Source organism: Oryza sativa, chromosome 12, assembly GCF_034140825.1.
Source record: "Oryza sativa Japonica Group chromosome 12, ASM3414082v1".
Classification (NCBI taxonomy): Eukaryota; Viridiplantae; Streptophyta; class Magnoliopsida; order Poales; family Poaceae; genus Oryza; species Oryza sativa.
In genome coordinates, this window is record NC_089046.1 from 19,048,731 (window position 1) to 19,071,847 (window position 23,117).

Genomic DNA, 23,117 nt, shown 5'->3' on the forward strand with positions numbered 1-23,117 from the left:
TTAAACTATTTCTTCTTCTAAATTACTAATCCAATCTAAAATCCGATTATACCGTTGTATTTGTTGCAACTAAATCTTTAAAACAAGATCTCACTTGATTATATGTCAAAAATAAGCGTTGTTTCATCACTTATAAAAAATCAATTCATCATTTGGGTCAGATGTTTTAACTTATTTCATAAAATATTTCAGAGAAATACAACACTTAAAATTACTAATTGTAACATTGACAAACCACTGTATGAAACATTTAGTTTTAATGAGTGAAACATTGAAAAGAATCATATGAGACATGCATATCATAGATTGCAAATACCTGATATTGATGAATCATTTATATGTCACATATGAAATATTAACTTGTAACTATTGAAAGATTATAAAATATTTAACAAAACATTTAAATAATATCACCTACAATATTTGCAAATAAACTAGTGAAACATTGTAGAAATCTTGAAACAACTAAATAGATTGCATGCAACATTAAAAAAAGTCCATTAAAAGGAGTATCGACGTTTTAGGTCACAACTACGGTATTGGAATAGTATGGAGATCGTCGGTACCAGGGTATATATAAGATTGAGGTAAAAGAGATGGAGGCAAGGATTTTTACCCAGGTTCAGGCCCCTTATCTGACAGGTAATAGCCCTACTCCTGTTGGCCGAAGCCGATGTTGCTCTTCATTCATCTGGATCACACAAATACAATATTTGAGTTAACCTATCTAGCTGTCGTCGACTTGGCGGCATAGCTAACCAACATGTAGTCGACGATAGTGTAGTCTTCCTCCTTGAATACGAACCTGTCGAGATCAAAAATAGCGCTAGACCTCTCTTATCAGCCTCCGCAAGCACCAGATTGGGTCTGTCTAGGCTAATCTCTGATGTCGATGTCTGGCTTATCTTGGCTTGTGTATCTCCTTCTAGGGTGTCTTGTATTTATATCCATAGATATCTCCTTATCTAAGTAGAATCAGGGAGACAAGTATGGATATGGTCCAAGTAGTCCTTGTCGTTTCTATATATAACTCTACTCGTCCTTCCTTATCCGGAACTCCTATATAAGACTTGGTATATTATGGGTCCTGCCGAGCTTAGTCGATTACTATTGGGTATGTGGTATCCATAATCATAAAAATGAGTTAAATATTTTTTATCGAAATATAATCATGTGTGGTCTTGTTGTAAAGATTTAATTGTAACTAGTTTAGTGATGCAATCGGATTATAGTTCAGATTTATAGTTCAGAAGAAAAAATAGTTTGAAGATTTCTAATTAAGTTAGTATGCACTAGTAAATGTGCATGCTACATGCAGCTTGCTATCTCGAAGTATGCTTGAATCTTGATGGTCCTCATTTCTCAGTCTGGTCCCATCCATCCATGCAAAGTACATGTACTTAGGGCCCCTACGGAGACATTTGAAACAAAGAATTGAATTTTATCTTATCCTTTCAAATTCCTATGGATGGACAATCTCTCTGTAAACTTTTCTTTGAGTCTATCTCCGATTTTTGCGTTTTTTCTGCGGTCCAATCAAATGATCATTCATGTATTTTTTTCTATATTTTACAAACATCTTTTTTATGCACTTGCTTTCCTATTAGAATCCTGTATTTTTTCTATTCCTCTATTATTCATTTCCTGCAATTCAAAGGGCCCCATTAGATTGTTGCTCTGTTAGGACATGTTCAAAGGTACAATTCAGTATTAATTCATGTCAATAGAGACATTTCTACTGTAATAGTAAATACAATAAGATCTCTTAACCAATAATACACTAATTTTTTTATTATCTTTTTTTCTTTTCTCCACCATCGTACAACAAACTTTTAATTAATTAATGCTAAGAGTTGACTCTAAGCCGTTGTCACGCGTAGAAACAATGTTTCTGCTTTCTTTTCTCTTTCATTCATATCACCAAATTGCTTGCAAGACAACAGATAGAGGCCGTGTTTAGTTCGTGTGCCAAAATTTTTTTAACTATACAGACACACATTTGAAGTACTAAATGTAGACTAATAACAAAACAAATTACAGATTCCACCTGTTAACTACGAGACAAATTTATTAAGCCTAATTAATCCGTCATTAGCAAATGTTTACCATAGCATCACATTGTCAAATCATGGCGTAATTAGGCTCAAAAGATTCGTCTCCCAATTTACATGCAAACTGTGCAATTGATTTTTTTTCCACATTTAATGTTCCATGCATGTGTCCAAACATTTGGTGTCACTACTAAAAATTGATTTTTCTGTACAAGACCATGATTTTTTCAAACGGACTATAACTAGTGGCGTCTGCGAAATCGAGCGGCATTTTCACAGACGTCTCCTTAAGACTCCCATGTGGAAAAATCGATTTTTTCCTATACGGGCCTTTTAAGAGGTCCGCATGCAAAAATGAGGCCAGTTTTGCATGCGGCTCACTTAAGCGCCTGCATGGGAAAATCGATTTTTCCATACGGGCGTTTTAAGGAGCCGTATGCGAAAATAAAATTTGAAACTAGTTTATCTCACTTATATGAACTCCAAATTGGATGATTTTTTTCCTAAATGTTTCTAAAATCATGCTCTATCATGTTATTGTGTTCTTGCTGCTATTATTTTGACCTATTTTATCAATTAAAATTTTGAATTTCAAAACTTTAAATAATATTTTGAAGCAGTAAATGATTTCAGCTGAAAAAGTCATAAACAACAAAGTTGTATAACTCATCAAGATCTATAACTTCTATTTTGGTTATTTCTTCACCTGACAAAGTGATAGTAACATTTTCACAAAATTTACATATCTTTCTTGTAGTTTATAAACCTATGTAAGAGATGGACATTTTGTGAACAATGTTACAAATCACTTTGTCAGATGAATGATTGGCCCAAATAAAAGTTATAGATCTTGATGAGTTATACCACTTTGCTATTGATGACTTTTTCAGTTGAAATCATTTAATACTTGTAAATGTTGTTTAAAGTTGTCATAATTTGAAATTCAAATTCAAACTGTCCAAACAAAGTCATATAGAAAAATGACCAAAACTAAAGTTGTAGATATTGATAAGTTATACAACTTTGTTATTGACAACTTTTCCATTTACTGCCTAAAAAATTATTTGAATTTCTTACATTTAAAAATTCAAATTTTATATAGTCCAATCAAACTCGAATGGAGAAATGACCAAAAGATAATTGGTAGATCTCAAAAAGTTCTACAACTTTGTTTTTGATAACTTTTTTACATAAGTTCATTTAGTATGATAAAATTCGATTCGAAGTTTTAATGTTTTGAAATTAATTTTTTTTCCCTCCTCCTCCCTTCAAATTTTTTCATCTCCACTTCTCTCTCCCATCCTCTCCTGATATTTTAACTTTCACCATCCTTATCATATCCTATCCTCTCCTCTCCTCTCAGCCTCTCGCTCTTTCCTCCTCTCCTCTCTCTCTCACCGACGGCTAGGACGGGAGCGGCGCGGCAACGGCGGGCTTGGCACCGGCGGTGGCGGCCTCCCTTCCCCGACCTCCCATCCGACGCAGCACCGGCGGGCTCGGTACCGGCGACGGCCTCCCTTCCCTGACCTCCCATGGGCAGTGGCGACCTCCCTTCCCCGACGGCGGTGGGCACGGTGACGACGACGGCCGCGGTTGGCCGGCACGGCGGCTAATCCGGCGGTACTATCCTCGGGAGGGCCGGATTCTCCACCCTACGGAGGAGCTCGGCGTGTGGCGGGCACAGCGACGGCCGCCGGTGGCAGATCTGGACGACGGGCGCGCAGCGGGCACGACGACGGCCGGCGGCGGCGATCCTCCCCCCTCCCCTCAACGCCGCGGCGGCAGGGGCGGCTCGGCCGCCTCGGGCAGCGCTGCCCCGCGCCGATTCGGTGCCATCGACGACGGCGGGCGGCAGGGGCGACAGATCCGGCGACGGCGTGCGGTGGGGACACAGCTTCCGGCGGCGGGCTAGGGTTTGGGGTTTTTTAGATTTTTTTTGTTTGCCGAATTTATTTTCACATGCGTCCGGTATAAGCGACCGCATGTAAAAATGGGATTGCCCATTTTCGCTTGCGGTTGCGCCGGGCGCATGCAAAAAGAGCGATTTTTGCAGACGATCTCGCCCGCATGGAAAGACCCTTGTAGCCTGCATGAAAAAACACTTTTTCAGTAGTGTGTGATGGAATTTTTAGAAGTTTGAAGGGAACTAAACACTGCCAGAGTCCGTTATTTGACACCATTCTACAACGCCTTTAGGTTGGAGCGACCGGCCGATTTTTTCCTCGGAGCATGGGGCGCCCGAGAGAAAGTATTCTCCCACATTATGTGGACGAGCTGTCTATCTATAAAATTCTAAATATTTAAACCATTTTGGTTCTTGAAATTATTTCCTAAATACATGTCATTGCATATGACCCTATGTAGAGTTGGCACCTGCCCGGAAAGCCCAAGTCAAACATATGCATGCATTAGTCTTTGCGCATGGCTTGACACATTACTCACCCGACAAACAACGTTGTCGGAGCAAGTTAAGATCGTGGTACGGACTACAAGTACAAACCCATCCCATGAGCAACACATGTGGAAGTACCATTTGAGTGCTCGAATTCCATTATATAGTCAACTCATTGGACTTAATTATCCAAGCGGTAGTGCTGCTCGTGTTAGCTAGCTTTGACCGGCCGGCAGGCGAAAATGATTTTCCAGCGCAAAGAAAAAAAAAAGATCACCAATTCCTCATTTTACGGATTGCGACAAAAGGAAATTGGAAATGAACATGAACACATGATGCAACATCAATCCACATCCAGAGAGACGGATCAACACGAAACACATCATCAACAGCGACGTACAGAACATCACAACCATCGTCGTCGTTGCAGGAAGCTAGCTCGATCAGCTCGCACCCTCGCATGTCGTTGCCGTTGTTGTCGTCGCCGCCATCACACACCGCCCAACCGATGCTCTAGCATGTCAGTCACTAGGTAGACGTAGAGGAGGTGCCAGCGCCCCGCCGCAGCCCACGCGTTGGAGGTAGGGGTGAAATCGGGTCTGGTTGGGTTGGATCTCAACTTTCCCATATTCTAACCCATATTTTATAATCAGAATCGGGTTGAACACGGATAGTATCGAATACGGATATAAGTTCGGATAATATCGGGCAAAAATATGGGAGAAATACGTACCAAAATAGATACGTACACTATCAGTTACGAATACTTATTTGGATATCAAGTCGAAGCAACAATCATAAATACCACATAGACAATAATCATTCAACAATTTTATATATCTATAATATGATTATATTTGATTATATTAGGTTATTAGGGGCTTAGGAAACATGACACAGTAGTACAGTACATAACAGGCTCATAGCCACAAGCTAAAAGTAGTACAGTACGTCACAGTCACGGCCACAGGCCATAATATCACCAATTCGTTGGGCTGGTCCAGTCACAGCCACAGCCACAGTATTGGGCCGGAGGGTTTATGGGCCTGGTTGTTGGCCTTTGGGCTTGCCTCAAGCCTGGCTGTAGCTGTACTATGTAACACGGGTACTATCCGTATATATATCCAGGTAGTATCCGTATTTTTACCAGATAATCCGTATCCATCGGATACAGCGCTCCCGAATCCAATCCCATACCCACCAAAAATAACTCGTATTCGAACCCTATATCCGTATAAAATTCTGGGTACGCGAATTTCTGACCCGAATTAATATGGCCGGGTGGTCGGTCGGGAAATACCCGTCCCGTTTTCATCCCTAGTTGGAACTCCGCCGGATATGCAGATCGCCCCCGCGCCTATCATGTCCTGATAAATTCATCTCAAATTAAAAATCACCTTATTAAAAAGTAATACTCCCTCCGTTTCATATTAGGGATTAGCTTAAAAAAAACTATCCAGTGTTTTTTTTGGAAAAACTTTCATATAATTTCACTAGAACTGTACTATAATAATAATAACTTGTATATATGTATTAAAATAATATATGCAACTTTATATCTAACTAGCAAAATACCCGTGCTTCGCTACGGTGTATTAAAACATAATTAAAATTATTTAATTTTAGTCTAAATTTTAATTCTATATCATGGCAAATAAATAATTACATTTTTAGTCCAAAAGTAAATCCATATCATGAGAAAAATCTAGCCAATTTTTTAGTTTATTCAATTTAGTTGGAATTAAATTAATAAGCAGTCATAAACAATTAAAATGGTATTAATGCTATTTCTGGAAATAAAAGGATGCTTAAAATTACTAAGAGAGAGACATTGATTTTAATTGTGGCCCATTTGGAGGCCCAATAGTCCGATGGTCCGATGCGGGAGAAGCCGGAGCCATTCGATCGAATGGACGGTCCAGATTTATCGCAGCTAATATAAATATGTGCAGGCCAAAACCCTAACCCTAACCCGCTACCGATCTCCTCTCTCTCTCGATTGAAAACCGACGACGGCGGCTACGGTGGCGCCCTTCCCCGGCGACGGCGATGGCTCCCTCCGCGCCATCTCGCCTCCCTCGCCGGCGGCCGCCCCCTCTGCCCTGTCTCGCCTCCCTCACCCCCTCCTCCTCTCCCTCGGTGGATACGGCGGTGGTTGTGGCGGGTTGACGACGGCCGCGAGCGGATCCGCCGGCAGTGGCAGCGGTTCCCTCCGCCCCCGCTCGCCTTCCTGTCTTGCCTCCCTCGCTCCTTCCTCCTCTTCCTCGGTGGATACGGTGGCGGTTGCGATGGGTTGGCGGCGGCCACGGTCAGATCAGCCGGCGGTGGCGGCTGCTCCCTCCGTCCCCGCTCGCCTTCCTCCCACGGCATATCCGCCGGCGGTGGTGGTGTCGGCGGCGGCCGCGGGCGGATCCAGCAGCGCCCTCCGCCGCCTCTCTTCTCCATCCAGCGGCGGTGGTGGCTTCGGTGGGAGAGACGGCCGAGGGCCGCGGTGGCAATGGCCGAGGGTGGATCCGGCGGCTTCTTCTTTTTTATGTATATTTTTGTGAAGTTTTGTGATTTTGTTATGACTGTGGTTGATTTTCTGGGACAAAGAGTGGTTGAGTTTTATTGTGCCGATTTTAGGAAGTGTTTCCTGTATCCGATTCTTCGAACTATTGGGACTCGAGGGCTGCGAAGGCGCCCCACCAACTTGTGACGAACAAAAAAAAATACAAATATTTTAATTAGTTAACATATGTATACTTAATTCCAATTTAAAAGAGACGTTGTCCTCTAGGTGCAATGAATGAAAAGCAACGAAGGAAGCTGAAAGAAAATAACGAAAAGAAACTCAAAAAAAAAAAAAACAGAAAACAGGGGACAGTCTTTGCACCAACGGACCAACCAAAGTACCATATCCCTAATCACCGTCCTCGCTCTTTCCCCACCACTACTCCAGGCCACCGCTCCAGCCGCCACCAACCCACAAAATTCCCCAACCCACCGGTCCATCGTAACCACTCCCAAATCCTAAGCTTGCATCCATCGCGCAAGCACAAAGCAGCAGCAGCTAGCTCGTCACCTCCGCCTCCCAGCCCGTGGTACATCTCGCCTAATGCCCGCGCCAGCGCCGTGGATACTGCAACGACGACGGCAAAGAGGAGCAGAAGGCGGCAATAGCAGCCATGGCGACGGTGGATCTAGCTCTATGGTGAGTTTGATCTAGTGCTGCTGGTGTTCAATCAGTGACCAGTCACCATCGATCCAGTGCTGGGACTGAAGAAGGAGTTCATGGTGGATCTGTAAGAAGTGATTTGTCGATTTCTTCATGTTGCAATTCTTAGGGTGGATCCCTTTGTTGATTTTATTTGCGTGGATTAGAGTTCATGTTCAAGTAAGTTGTTAATGGCAATTTTTATATATATATATATATATATATATATATATATATATATATATATATATATATATATATATATATATATATATATATATATATATATATATATATATATATATATATATATATAATTTTTGCCGTGTGGTGTTTGCATCCGATTTGGATATGTTCAAGCTATGAAACTCTGATTTTGGGAAGTGCTTCCATAAAATTGAAATTTTTATGAGAATTTTGTTGTTATGGGTTACCGGACACAACTTTCCCGTCTCCGATTTTTCCTTCTCCGATTTTGGAAAAATTAGCCCGTAATGACAGACGAAAACGCAATGACGAAGGAAAAATACTCATCTTTTAATTACTAGTTAAAGACCAGATAAAATGCCCGTGTGTTACAACGGGTGAAAAAAATTCTAATGACAATATACTTTTTTTCATATATAACCATGTCAATGACACTATTTGTGTGGATCGTTTGTAGCTAAGACAATTAGAAAATTGAAACGCCTTCAATGTAATGGCCCAATCTTAATGATGACAACTTTACCCGATGCTTACTTTATCTAAAATAATTGGGTTATTCACATGATCACATACATATAATCTAAAATACACTTTCGATCTTATTCTTTTAACCAATAATAGGATCAATCAAATTCTACATTGCCTCGCATAGTCAAGTCTACACGAAATAGGGTCACTGTGCACTCTTCTCTAAATAACAATTAAAAATATGTTTATTTTTTATTGCCTCGCATAGTCAAGTCTACACGAAATAGGGTCACTGTGCACTCTTCTCTAAATAACAATTAAAAATATGTTTATTTTTTAATATAATTTCTATATCATATGTTATCAGGAATATTAATAGATGATGAAAAAAAAGCCGTGCAGGAGATGAAAAGAAAAATCGATGGATCCTATCCGACCCAATCGTCTATCAATTTAGCGTTATATAAACGGTGTTTTTTTCATGCAAGGTTTTTTCAAACCATTTTTTTTAGAAATGGCGTGCTTTTTCTAACAGTTTTTTCCTCGCATGTAATTTTTTATTTTTTATGGATGATGGAAACCTTTTTAGCGCTTTTTTCTGACATTTTTTTCTCACGCTTTTTTTTTGCTTTTTTAACCGTATTTATTTTCTCATACGTTTTTTTAGTTGTACAATGAAAACTTCTCTTTTTAGTTGTACATGAAAACTCTCTTTTTAGTTGTACAATGAAAACTTATCTTTTTAAGTAGTTAGATTTGATTAGATTAGAGGTAGAGAAGAGTTATATACAGCGACTACAGAAACTAACAGAAATCAGACTTTTTTTTGCCGCGCTTTTTTCCTGCCCTTTTTACTTTTTCTTTCTCGTTAGTTTTTTTATTTTTCACTAACCATTATTTTTGCCACTTCTTTAGGGAACCAGACAGACCTTTTCTATATGTGTAAATTTTTTAAGTAGGGACAGAGGAAGGGAATGTTTTAAATTTTTTAAATAGCAGATATAGAGAAATATACAAAGCTTATATGCATACTTATAAAAAAGAAAAAAATATACATTATATAAGTTTGTATACGTGTATATATATAGTTTGTATACATACATAGTATTAAGAAATAAAAAACCGAAAAAAGGAAATAAACGAAAAAAAGAAGAAAAACAGAAAAACTGTATGTGGAAATAGGATTATATAGGAATATGTTTTTTTTTTCCAATTTTTAAGGGAATCGGATCTACTGTTTTTTTTTCATATGAATCGGACATATTTTTTTTTTCTCGCCTTGCATAGGAATAGGCCATTTGTTTTTTGTTTTCCCCGTTTTTAAGGGGAATCGGATACACGTTTTTTTTTTGGCTATTTTTTCTCCGACTTTTTTTTTCCGTTTTTAAGGGAACCAGACTTCTTTTTGTTGGTTTTTTCGCTATTATTTTTTATTTTGACGGACGAAGGATTTTTTTTCCCTATTTTTCACCAACTTTTTTTTTGTGTTTCCCCTTTTTAGGGAATCGGACGTCTTTTTTTTCGCTATTTTTTTATCAAGACGGACGATGGAAGCACCTAGTAGAGATTTACATAGAGATAACAATATAGTTATAGCACTACACTATAGTTACAATGTACTCTCTCCGTCCTACAATATAAGGGATTTTGAGTTTTTTTTGCTTGCAACATTTAACCACCCGTCTTATTTAAATTTTTTTGTAAATATAAAAAACGAAAAGTTGTGCTTAAAGTACTGTGGATAATAAAGTAAGTCACAAATAAAATAAATAATAATTTCAAAAAAATTTGAATAAGACGAGTGGTCAAACGTTGCAACAAAAAACTCAAAATCCCTTATATTGTGGGATGGAGGGAGTAATTAAAATGTAACTATAGTGTAACTACAATGTAACTAGAATGTAACTTAGATGTAACTTGAACAAATGTACCATAAACATACGATGATGGGATTAGCTTGTGAAAAAAGAGTTTAGATCCGATAGCAAAATATCTCAGCACAAATCTTAGCATGAAATCAACGGCAAAAAAATTAACAGTTTTCAGTCATGAAAACTATCGACGGTTAGCTAGCAGAACCGTTCATATTATAAGACCACGTTCATATAAATGTTAATATACTTATATAAATATGGATAATGCTAGAATGTCTTATAATATGAAACGGAGGAAATAGAAACTAATTAAAGTGTAAGAAACTTTTTAACACTAAAATACGCTTCAACAAAAATTATAATGTTGCTCGGAGTATTTTTCTTAAATTCTCCATGCTGTGAATTGTCTACCCCAATTTTTACTTGAATCAAGAAACCTAAAAACTGTCTTCTATCTCTTTGGGCCTAATCCGGCCCGAAGTATGTTTTTTCCTCCTCTCTTAGCCGGCCCGCTACGTCTCCTCCCTCTCGGCGTCTTCCTCCCGAGTGGGCTCGGCCCAGCCGACCCAGGAATCCGACGCGTCGTCATTATCTTCCTCAAGCATCCGCCCACTTGATCTCCCTGCCCTACCCGCACGTTTCCTCCTCCAATTAATTACAAAAATCAGTTCCCTTTTCGTCCTTTTTATTTTCTCTCATGTTTTCCGCTCTTAATTCGGTCTTTATTCGCTGGATACAATCCATTAACCTCTATTGGAGGCCGGCTGGCCTGCATCTCTCGTCGTCGACGGGATCTTTGGAAAGTTGACGACGTTGTTCTTTGGGCCGGTGCTCGATAGAGTAGGTGTTCTTTTTTTTTTGCTCCTTCTATTTTATTTTTTAGCATTATCTTTTAAGTCGCTAAATATATACTCATAATAGATGTTTGGCGAAACAAAGAGATCAATGACTAAACCAAAATCTGTCTCTTTTGATCTAGTTTGTTTGGCATAAGTCGATCACACTACTACAGTACAAAAATGCACGGAAGGGACGGTTCAATAGGTACCGAAAATGATAAAACTGGAACCTATAGTCCTTTTCCTGCCCAAGACGTGCGCCCGTGGGGCACCATCAACTAGAACGGCACCTCTATGGAGAGATAGGTACCGATTCTAAATAAAAACCGACATGTATAGTATTAGTGTCGGTTTATTCAGAAGAATTGACACCTACAACATACTATAGGTCCTAGATTTTAATAACCGGTATACCTATACTTATATTGATCGTATAGGTGCCATCGAAAAATGCTGTCTGTCGCGCGTCCGATGAGAGGAGAGGAAAATCGGACTGTCTACATGCCACAGTATGCATGCAGAGAATCTTTTCTCCCATACTCACATCTTTCATTCCTTCAAAAGATTTTTTTTTCTCTTAAACTATTTATCTAATCTATGATTTGATTGCACTACTAAATTCGTTATAATTAAATCTTTACAACAAGACCACACATGATTATATTTCGACAAAAAATATTTTAGTTTTTTCATTGATGTTTTTAATGTTGCATAGGGTCTTTTTTGATGTTTCAACCAGTAGTTTTACAATGTTTCAGCTACTGTACTCATGATGTTTCACTATATACGGATCAAATGTTGTAGTGGATTTTGATATTATGGAATATGCCGTTGCAACAAATCACCTACATATTTTGGAAACCCTCTATTAAGGGAATTTGGTTTATTTTTTGTTCCATCAAAAATGTTTCATCTAGTGCATTCACAATATTTCGCTATGTATAGATCTAATGTTACAGTGAACTGAAATACTCCATTGCAACAAATCACCCACATATTTTGGAAACCCTCTATTAAGGGAATTTGGTTTATTTTTTGTTCCACAAAAAATATTTTACCTAGTGTACTCACAATGTTTCACTATGTATAGATCTAATGTTGCAGTGAACTGAAACATTATTTCGCTATTTGTTGAAACATTGTTTTTATATAAGGTGAAACAACGTCCGATTTAAACGATTGAAATATTTTCGATCTACTTAGTGAAACAATTCCGATATACTTGGTCGAACATTGTGCAACATTTTAAAAAAATTCAATAATAAGCTAAAAAATTTTTTGTCGGAATATATCCATGTGTGGACTTATTTTAAAGATTTAATTGCAACGAATTTAATGGTGCAATCGGATCATGATTTGGATAAATAATTTAAAAGAAAAATAAGTTTAAAGTAGTTTTGCACGTAAATCGGGTGCTGACGTCAGCGCCCGATTTCCCCTGCTCCCCGTCGGACGACCGACATGTAGTCGCGTCCCATTTTTTTTAAAGAATCGACACCTATTAAAAAAACAGCCAGAGTCAACCGAGTTGATCAACCTTATCTACTCCCCTCACTAGCCCCATCCCTCCCTCGTGGCTCACGCATCTCACAACGGGCTGTAACGGCCCATCAAATCTGGCATTTCGCTGCCTCTAAACCCCCTTTCCCCCAGGCCCCCACCCGCGCGTGTTGGCCGCAGCAACATCTTCCTCCGCTGGGTGATGTCGGGCCCGCCAGATCTAGCAGTTCCGTGCCACCTCTGTGCCCCCTTCCACCCCATCCACACGCGTTCAACCGTGACCACCTCTTCCTTCGTTGGGCGGTGGTTGGCCTGTTGGATCTGGCACTTGTGCCACCTCCGTCGCCTCCGCTCCCCCTTTCTCCGCTCGCGCGCGTCTCCCCGGTGCGGCAGCCTGTTTACGAAAAAATCGAACACACTGGCCTGGGAGATCTGCTTAGCTCCAGTGCAGATCCAAATGTTGATGAGATGCGGGCGTGCCAGTCAGTTTGATCCTGCAACTAACAAGACATGCAAACAGCAGATAAAATAGCCGATTGGCTGACAAGCCGATGGAGTAATTCCAGCCGATAGCCGATATTAGCCGATGTCGATTCTAGCCGATGTCGATAGGGTTTTGAGCAATTGGCTATATGTAGATAATGATATAAAGGCGATCGGCTGATGATGATAAATAACAATAATATATCAATATAATCCAGTAGAAACTAATCAGCTAACAATATGATGTAATAGAACAAACACTGATCCAAAGGGTAAATAATACATTGGCTGGAGGTCCGATGTCATAAAATCCACATGATTAGATAAATCAATGAAACCTTTGTTGCCATCGGCTAAATCCAACTTATATATACAATCCTTATAAGCCGATGCAACGTCCAGATAATTCATCGGCTGAAACCCCGATGAAACCCTTATTGGCAATCAACAAGCAGGCTAGAGATTACGGTTCTAAGCACGACTTAGTAGATCAAACTTAACTGATACAGCACTATGTATGAAAAGAAACACAATATCTAGACAATCAAGCCCTTAACTGATTTTCAGGGTGGTAGATGCCTAAGCTAATCTAATCTAGTAAAACAATTTAGCCGATATCGGTAGAAACCCTAAAGCGAGAGACAACCGATAGAGCTAAATTGAGATGCTAAGACTAGATTAACATAGACATATGATAAATAGCCAGGCAAATATATTATCCGAACCAGAGCAATCCAAGAGGTCGAATGCACTGATGCAGCCTTGAACGACGCCGACGTAGATGATACAATTGCCTAGGCCAGCGGAACATTGGACTTACCCCTTCGCCGGAGATCGAACTGAACCGATGCAGCCCCGCGTCAGGTGTCAAGTTCCGCCGGATGAAAAATAAAGTAGAAAAGGTAAAAGGTGGCGATGTGCCGAATTGTATCGATCGTGGAGATTGATAAATCACAATGACTCCGGGTGTACATATTTATACCCATGGGAAGATACTAGTCCTTGTAGGATAAGAAAGAAACTTTCCTAAAGATAAAAGGAAAATATAAAGTTTTTATCGGACACTAAACACACTTTCCTAAAGATAAAAGGAAACTAAACCATGCTTAATTAATAGATAATTGCCATGCTGCATCCTTTTTGGACTCGGACTCTTCTAGATAAGCTTCCTTTAATTGATCCGACTCCATCAAGAACACAACTTCTGGCGACTTAACGACTCCCATCGGCTGATTCCACTACTCTAAAGCCGATACTGACTCTTACCCGATAATAACTCCGGACTTACCAAATTTTGACGTTAACACAGCCGCGGTGGCGTCAGGCGAGCCGACGACGAGTTTGACGACAACGATGCCATCGGGGGTGTCTGATACGCGAACGATCGCGGCGATCATCCCCCCGCGATCGAAGTTTCGACCGGATATATTTGTTAAGTCAACAGTACCAGCTATACCATACCTTTGTTTCATATCAGTATTATCTCCATGTGATTAGTCAAAGTGATTATATTTTATAGCAATTAGCATATGGTTAGTGTTCACTTAAGCATATTAGGTATGCAGTCCTTGTTTGTATTAGAGTTAAGGATTTTCTAAATAAAATATTTTTATAAATGTCAATTTAAATTTTAGATTTTATACAAGAAAATGATAAACTTTATACACGTAAACTTTATACATGTAAACTTTATACACGTAAACTTTATACATATAAACTTTATACACATAAACTTTATACATATAAACTTCGATAAAAAAGACTTTATACCTAAATTATACTAGAGTTAAGGATTTTCTAAATAAAATATTTTTATAAATGTCAATTTAAATTTTAGATTTTATACAAGAAAATGATAAACTTTATACACGTAAACTTTATACATATAAACTTTATACACATAAACTTTATACATATAAACTTCGATAAAAAAGACTTTATACCTAAATTATACTTTTAAATAGATAAAATTGGATTTAAATTGTACAGTTAAATAGATTACAAAATTAAGAGATAAATAAAACACATATATATCGATAAAAAACAAAAGTATATAATAGCAATAATGATATAAAATTATAAGAGTACCTTGCTAGCTAGTGTTACTTTGGTAATTAACAATCCAAATCACCATATAGAGAAATTACCGTACAGCTCCAACTCCTCTCTCCACATGGGCAGGTCAAAGCCCATAGGACATGCCTCAATCTCTTCCAGGTGAGAAACGTGATCGCGTTTGCCTCCCCCACGCGACCGATCGCTTAATAGCAATCTCGCTCTCTGTCTCCTCCCCCCTCCATGTGTGGCGTCCTAGTATAACGATGGTTGCACCGTGGCCTCAGATCCAACAGAGCGATGAGGAGTCCAAGACCCGTGCACGTTCTGTTGTTTCTCTTGATATTGATTTTCTCTGATTGTGTTGATGTTGATTCGGTGGAGATTATGAATTTTTCTGATTGTGTGGATATAATGTTAATTTGATGGAGATTACAATTTTTTCTGATTGTGTGGATGTTATTTCTTAATCTATGAAATTTTCTTTCTAAATTGCTAGGAGAAATATGGGGGGCTTGAAAGCATTATTTTTCTCACAGAAAGGTTATAGATTTCGGTTGTGGAACCAGTACCTATAAATAGTCTCATCTGTGTCGTCTACTGGATGCCGATTGAAAAATCCAGCACGTGTAGCTAGCTCGCAACCTGCCCCAACACGTTTTCTATAGTAGTGTCGGTTGTCGCATTCCTTGTCTCCTTAAGGCATTGTTGGTTAATCACTATGAAGCAGGGATTGGAGAAGATTTATTCTAGACCTATTATAGTGTGGAATTATTCCACTCAATCCCCTCTAAACCGAACATGACGTAAAGCTGATGAAACCCATCCAACAAGTGAAATTTCACCGTACGTACCCCTTCCAATGTGGCCGTTTCGTGTAGCATCCGGCTATTGACTCTTTTATTCAGAAGATTACTATATTAATTGTACGAGTACATAAACACCATCGATCTCGTGTACGTACGTAACGTAAATACGTAATATCCGTCGTTGTCCTCGCACCGAGCTGCACTGGCCGTCGCCGCCGCCGATGGCCGCCGTCGACGACGACAGGTGGGAGGACCTCCCGACGGACCTCCTCACGGAGATCCTGCTGTGCCTCCCGCCGATCAGCGGCCGGCGGCGCGTCCGCCTCGTGTGCAGCCGCTGGCGCGACGCCGTCGACGAGCTCGAACCGGAGACGACGCACAGCCGCGCCAAGCCGCTCACCTTCTTGAAGCGATCCGTCGACAGTGGCCGCCCGGCCACCGCGCGCGTGTTCGACGACCTCGCCGGCGGTGGGCTCGGCGGCAGCAGGGAGATCTGGAACGGCGGCGGCGGCGGCGACGGCGTGTCCGGTAGTTCCCCGGACATCGTCGGCACGTGCAACGGCCTTCTCTGCCTGTGGCACTGTGGTAGCGACAGCGGCGGCGAGATAACGCTGGTCAACCCGGTCACCGGCGAGAGCCTCGCCATCCCGCCGCCGCCGCCGCCGTCGCCGCGGTGGAGGAGCCACACGACGGAGGGGCCGGAGGCAGAGAGGCTCAGCTTCGCGTACCACCCGCTGACGGGGAGGTACAGCATCGTCCACTTCCCCGCCGCCTTCTGCGACGGCGGCGGCGACAACCTCGCCGACCCGGCGGTGGAAGTGCTCACGCTCGGCGGCGCGGGCGCGTCGGCGTCGTGGCGGGAGGTGGCGGCGCCGCCCGGCTCGAGGTGCTGCCTCGCTTTGGGCATCGTCAGCGTCGACGGCGCCACGTACTGGGTGACCAAGGACGGGAGGATCATGTCGCTTGACCATGAGCACGAACGCGTCACGGCCGTTCTGCCGCTGCCGCCGGCGATCGCCGGAGAACTTGACAGTTGGTGGAGTACCCGCCTCACAGAGGTCGCCGGAAGGTTGGGTGTCGCCATCACCTCCAACCATACGACGCCCTCCAAGTATAACGTCGAGGTACGCTCTAATAACCCTTAAGAAGTACGCTCCCCGTGTTTCTGTTTCATATTGCAAGTCAGTTTTGATTTTTTTTATGGTAAACATTTTAGTTGGATCAAGTTTATAGAAAATTATAGCTACGTTTTCAACATAAAACAAATATATTGTAAAAATGCATTCAGTGTTATATGAAGCTAATTTGGTGGTTTAGATATTGTTAAAAATTATATAAATTTGGCCACACTTAACAAAAATTTAACTAAAATAAATTAAAGTGATTTGTAATATAAAAATGAGAGAAAACAGTAAAACAGGTCCTCCTTTCCATACTAAGGTTTCTTTCCCTCACCCAAGTATGGACGAGGAAACCGATCATGTCCCATCCTTCTATAAAAATAATAGGAAAATATAAACCACAATTATCTGCTCTCTCTATCTCAAAGAAAAAAAATCAAAACCTGGGAATAAATCAGGACATAAGATTTTATTTTAATATGGGATAGAGGGAGTACTTGAGAATTTTGTAAATGGGTTTTGTTCTTTATCCCATGGGATGGCATGTATAATTTGCTATTTTCTTTAAATGAGCTAACCAATGTCATAATAGAGGGAGTAGCTACTTGTAAGATTTTTCTTTTTAATAGTGGATAAAATATAGCATTTCCTTTAAAAAAAAAGCTACAGCCACAGCTTCTTCAAACCATTAAATTTTATCGAGCTATTATCCGTCTACTCCCTAAATATCTTAACCTATCACAGTCGCCTCCATTTGATTTATTCACCTACCCCTTTATCTCAACAAATAACAAACATCCATTGTTCAATTTATGTTGCAGCATATTTCTTTGATGAGATAACTATATTTTGAAATAGATAAAATATAAAACTAATGCTCCATCTGTTCCAAAATATAGCAACATTGTACGGTCGCATGTGATATAATCCGGCTTATTGCTATGAATTTGGAAAAAAATATGTGTCGATCGTCTCAGAGATATTTTAGGGAGGAGGTAGTAATTCCTTTTAATTTGTTCCAAACACTATATATATATATTTATATATATATGTATATATATATATATATGTATATATATATATATATATATGTATATATATATCTATCTATCTATGCGAGCTATACAGATGTGTGTCCATACAGGTGTGGGTGTTGGATGGCGCAAGAGGGAAGATGACCTGGAGCCATCGTTACACTATACAAGACCTGCAGTTTAGTTACCAAGAGATTGCATGGCCACACTTCGCCTACGGAGAGAATGTCTTGACAATCTTAGACAGCGACCATCTGCGCAATCAGCTGTATACGCATTGGCTATGGCCACACAAGAACAGGACAAGTGTAGCAACGGGCGACGTGGTAAAAGGCACTTTGGTGGAGGAGTTCGTCATCGACCCGGAAAATGTGAAAATTTTATCGCTCATCGACCCTGAAATACATGTGAACATGTTCTCGTATGTAGAGACCAATGAGCCACTGAACATCTACAAGGAGGTGTGCATGGATAGTTAAGTTTGGTTAGATTGCTACCTTTATATATGACTTTGAATATAATTGGTCAATATATGATTTGTTGCACATACTTAAATATATAATAGGGGTATTAATTATTTAAACGGTTTTGCCGTGAAGTTTGAAGTGTCGCTGAAAAGCTGGAAGCTTAGCCTTCTAGTTTTTTTTCTTTTTGGTTGTTTGTTTTTTTTTATCTTTTGGTTATGAGATTTGGAGTGTATATCCGCTTATATATCTAAAAAAAATCATGGTCCATACATAGCAGCCATGGTCCCTCCTGTTGAGCTTGTGACAGTTTACAACTTTTCTCGTAATCAGCAGCTTTCCAAACCGTCTGAATTCAGTAGCTAGATAATCCAAAAAATGGAGCAACAACCATAAGCTAGGAGAAATATATGAAATATCCATATTTTCCCGGCTAATGAAAATACGTAGGGGACTCCTGGCCAAGATCCATCTATGAAATTTGATTTTTTATAGGAAGGTCTCTCCTAATATGACCACAAGTAAAAATAGTGTTATTTTAACAGGTGGGTGATCTCTTTGGAAGACGTCTGTAAAATTATAATTTTTACATGCGCCTCCCCTCTCTAAGAGGTCCGAAAGTAGGGATACCGATGCACGCATCAGTAATAAAGAAGCAGAGTTCTTACGAGAAACGACATACGTGTACGAGTTGGTTTCTACGTAAATGTTCGCGAATTAGGGTGTGTTTGCAAGTGCAGGATGGGAACTCATCCCTTCTACACGTAAAACAGAGCGGCCTTTTAACACATGATTAATTAAGTATTAGCTAATTTTTTTTTAAAAAAATAAATCAATTTGATTTTTTTAAGCAACTTTCTTATAGAAATTTTTTACAAAAAACGCACCGTTTAGTAGTTTGAAAAGCGTGTACGCGGAAAACGAGAGAGAGGGGTTGGGAACCTGGGGTTGCAAACACAGCCAGCATTCCCCGTTAGTGACGCGGGGGTTTAAAACATCGGAATGGCTAACGATCTTTTGACAGAAAATCCATCTCCAAATCTTGCAAATTTTGGTTCACTGGATGTGCTTCGCGATTCATGCTCTAGGTGCTTCTTCTCGAACTTCGGCGACCTCTTCTTTTCCGACACCGGCGATAACCCAAACTCCGGCGAAGCACCGACGAATCAGGGTCTCGGGGTGGGGGTGGGGTTAGGATGGGCGGGGGAAGAAGGGGGAGTTCGCCGGGGTTATAGGGATGGTCGTGGGAGTCAGCGGCCCAGCGGTGGGCGGCGGAACGGGTAGGCGGCTAGGCGCCAGTGGTAGCACCGAAGCCATGGGGATGGAGGAGGGCAGCGGGCCGGTGTTGGTGGCGAGAGCCACGGGGATGGAGGAGGGCAGCGGGCCGGTGTTGGTGGCGGGGGCATAGCAAGCTTGTGGTGGCTGGTGGTGGTGGATCCGGTGGCGAGGAGTCACCGGAGATGAGGAAGATGGTGGGGTGGGAGCATCTCACCTTCGATGGGTCAAGGAGGGAGGAGAGGGGGGAGGGGGAGGGGGAGGAGGCCGGCTGGGATGAGGGCCTCGCCGGCGCTGTTGACGCCTTTCGGCCAGCCAATGAGGCTGGGTGGCGACGTGCTGGGCCGGCGGCGGCAGAGGCGGCGCAGAATGCAAGCGGCGGCGTGAGGGGGGAATCGGGAAAATGAGGAGCGGCGACTGAGGAGAAGGATTTTTAGGGTTTGGTTGCATGCACAAATCTTGAAGCAATCGGGTGGTCCAAAATTTACAAGATTTCTAAGGGGGTTTTCTATCAAATGATGTATATATAGATAGTCCTTTAAAACATGTATTGATTCAAAGTGCAACAAAGTAGAGAAGCGAGGCTTGGCTAATTTGATCTCAACGTTAGAAGAGGGCCAGTTGTTTGGATTAACATAACTCAACTCAGTGGAGCTGACAGTATTTCTATATGTCTATATGGTGCAGTACTATGCTAGTGACAAGCATGCATAGAAGAAACAAGCTACACAAACAGTAGTATACATGTGGCTGATGAGCATGTCAAATTTGAGTTTAGTTGTAGTAATTAAAGAGATCATCTAAACTATATTCCATACAAAATTAAAAGGTTTGTGGTGCCTGTTATTAATTTGGAGGATGCCTCATGGAATCCTTGACAATGCCAACAGAGATAAATATCAACTATGCTTTTATATTCTTCTTGTATATTCCCAATGGCTCACTGGTTTCAACATGGGCGAACAATCGTAGCTCAAAGCTGGTGTTGAGCATTGTCACTTGTACGTCAGTCTTCTCGTCGAATCTCATCAGAATGATCCCGTCGTCCTCGACAGGGGGTGGCAAGCACATGTACTTAATATTGCTTCGCTCACTGTACAGTTGGTGGTGTACGTTGGTCAAGACATATTTGTCAAAAGCAAAGCATGGATATCCAATCTTTCGGTTGTGCTGGAGCCCTTGCATGCTGCACCAGCGGACCCAGTGTTGCTTGTCTCCTCGTCCATGTAGCACCCACACCTGCAGAGAGAGAGAGAGAGATACATTAGACAAATTAATTATGTATGCATAAAATTATATTAATTATATGATTCATAACCAACATTTGAAATGTTGACAAACAGATCGATCTCCTCACAAGTATCAGCACATTACTCCTCAATGTTGGTACTAGCTCACCAGAAAAGCTTTCTAGGATCAAGGAATTAAGGTCAAAGAATGCTCCCTCAATTTCCAAATATAAGCATTTTCTGGCTTCTTTACGTCCATATGACTTATCAAGAAATGCTTGTGTACTGCAACAGAGGGAGTATATGTTTTTTTAAGAGAACTCATTATTTTTCAAAACCTTCAGAACTTTCCTGTTTCTCATAATTCTATCTGCCATAAAGTTCAAGAATATCAATTTGGTTGCCTATCAATAGACAGTTATGATCCAACAAAATTTCCACACAAACTAAAAGAAAACCCACATGACCAAAAAATATCTTCACGAATAGAATTAGCAATATTCACAACCAGATTTGTTTTCCTAGTTTATCATAAAATTCAATGTTGATTTCGATCGCAACACTGTCTATTTGGGTAACATGTAAATAGACGGAAGCAAAATAGCATACTACTATACGTTTTTTAAGGTATCAAAGAGCATTTCTCCAGACGTATAATAATTAAGTTAATTTTTCACGAGAAACAACCCATAATTTCGATAAATTGACCCAACTATAAAACTATTTCAAGAATAAACCATGTCAAGAAAACTAATTTCAAAAATAAACCGTGACCTCAACACCAACCCCGTTAGCAGTGAGCTAAAACGTATCCGACGTGACCCAAATTAGCCAGGTACTCCCTCCATCCAAAAAAAAAACTCAACCCTCCTAGGGCTATGAATCTGGACTACCCTATGTCCAGATTCATTGTCCTAGGAGAGGTAGGTTAAGTTTTTTTGGACGGAGGGAGTAGATGCCAACTAGAATCTCTCTGAGTCATTTTAGCTTAGCGCTATTAGGGTTGACGTTGAGGTCCGGTTTATTTTAAAATTAATTTTTAATACGGTTTGTTTTTAAAATAAGTTTTATAGAAGTGTCAATTTGTCAAAATTACGCAGAAACAATGGTATACCTCGACGTTGGTTGTCCCCCGTTGGCTGGTGGCGATGGCGACTCCCAGCCTCCCGCCGACCTCCGTCAGCTGGCATCCACCGTTGTCCACCTCCATGGTTGCCGTCGTCGGTGGCGGCGGCGTCGAACTGACATTGTGCACTTCCATCATCGCCGGTAGCTGCTAGACTTCGGCGATGATTTCATGCTCCAGGTCAAGTGACATGATCTTGCCGCCCTTGCCGACCCAGTACGTGGCGCCGTCGACGCTGACGACGCCCCACGAGAGGTAGCACGTCGACCCGGCCGGCGCCGGCACCTGCCGCCACGACGCGGCGCCGCCGTCGCCGTCGCCGACGGTGAGCAGCTCCGCCACGGCGAGCGTCCTCTTCCAGCTGGAGACGGGGAGGTGCACGACCTTGTACTCGCCCGTCAGCGGGTGGTACGGGAAGCTGAGCGCCGCCGACCCGCCGAGGATCTCCTTCGCCTTCGGCGGCGGTTGGACCACGAGGCGCTCGCCGGTGGCGCGGTTGAGCAGCACGAGGGTGTGGCTGCCGACGTAGCGGGAGTGCGCCAGGAGGACGATGCCGTTGCAGGTGCCGACGACCTGGTCGCCGACGTTGTTGGGCCAGCGGTCGTATCGGTGTCGGTGGTGGTGGCCGCCGCCGCCGCCGTCGACGTGTTGAAAGATGCATCTGGTGGTGCACCGTGGCGCCGGCGGCAGGCCGTCGACGACGAACGCGGAGAGCGTCCGGCTGTGGCGGTCCTTGAGGACGGCGAGCGGCTTGGCGCGCATCGTCGTCGCCGTCGTCGGCGTCGCCATCTCCGGCTCCATCTCGTCGACGCCGTCGCGCCACCGACGGCAGACGAGGCGGATGCGGCGCCGGCCGCTGATCGGCGGGAGGCGCTTCAGGATCTCGCCGAAGATGTCCCGGTGGACGTGCCCCCAGCGGTCGTCGTCGCCGTCCATCGCCGCCGCCGTGGCTTCGATCGGCGCCGCGTGCGTGTTGATTTGAGTCTGCGTTGTT

The 23,117-nt window shown here is 41.8% G+C and overlaps 2 protein-coding genes across 2 annotated transcripts; one reads left to right on the forward strand and one right to left on the reverse strand.

Moving 5' to 3' along the window:
• The first annotated feature begins 15,119 nt into the window (after positions 1 to 15,119).
• On the forward strand, positions 15,120 to 18,632 carry LOC4352251 (F-box protein At3g07870). The gene is made up of 2 exons (XM_015764181.2): positions 15,120 to 16,998; positions 18,140 to 18,632. The coding sequence occupies exons 1-2, from the start codon at positions 16,096 to 16,098 to the stop codon at positions 18,506 to 18,508; spliced, it is 1,272 nt and encodes a 423-aa protein (XP_015619667.1). The 5' UTR covers positions 15,120 to 16,095; the 3' UTR covers positions 18,509 to 18,632.
• A 1,982-nt stretch (positions 18,633 to 20,614) lies between these two features.
• On the reverse strand, positions 20,615 to 23,059 carry LOC136354668 (uncharacterized). The gene is made up of 3 exons (XM_066306183.1): positions 22,344 to 23,059; positions 22,112 to 22,238; positions 20,615 to 21,007 (listed from the first exon to the last, which is right to left on the reverse strand). Exons 1-3 carry the CDS (start codon positions 23,057 to 23,059, stop codon positions 20,672 to 20,674), a joined length of 1,179 nt encoding a protein of 392 aa, XP_066162280.1. The 3' UTR covers positions 20,615 to 20,671.
• Between the last annotated feature and the right edge of the window lie 58 nt (positions 23,060 to 23,117).

Excerpts from the sequence above, each read along its gene's own strand:
- LOC4352251 (XM_015764181.2), top strand. The coding sequence starts at position 16,096 with ATGGCCGCCGTCGACGACGACAGGTGGGAGGACCTCCCGACGGACCTC. Across the intron at positions 16,999-18,139 it reads CCTCCAAGTATAACGTCGAG|GTGTGGGTGTTGGATGGCGC; the intron begins GTACGCTCTAAT and ends GTGTCCATACAG.
- LOC136354668 (XM_066306183.1), bottom strand. The coding sequence starts at position 23,059 with ATGGACGGCGACGACGACCGCTGGGGGCACGTCCACCGGGACATCTTC. Across the intron at positions 22,239-22,343 it reads GTCAGCGTCGACGGCGCCAC|TTCGACGCCGCCGCCACCGA; the intron begins GTACTGGGTCGG and ends GCACAATGTCAG. Across the intron at positions 21,008-22,111 it reads GGGGGACAACCAACGTCGAG|GTGTGGGTGCTACATGGACG; the intron begins GTATACCATTGT and ends CTCTCTCTGCAG.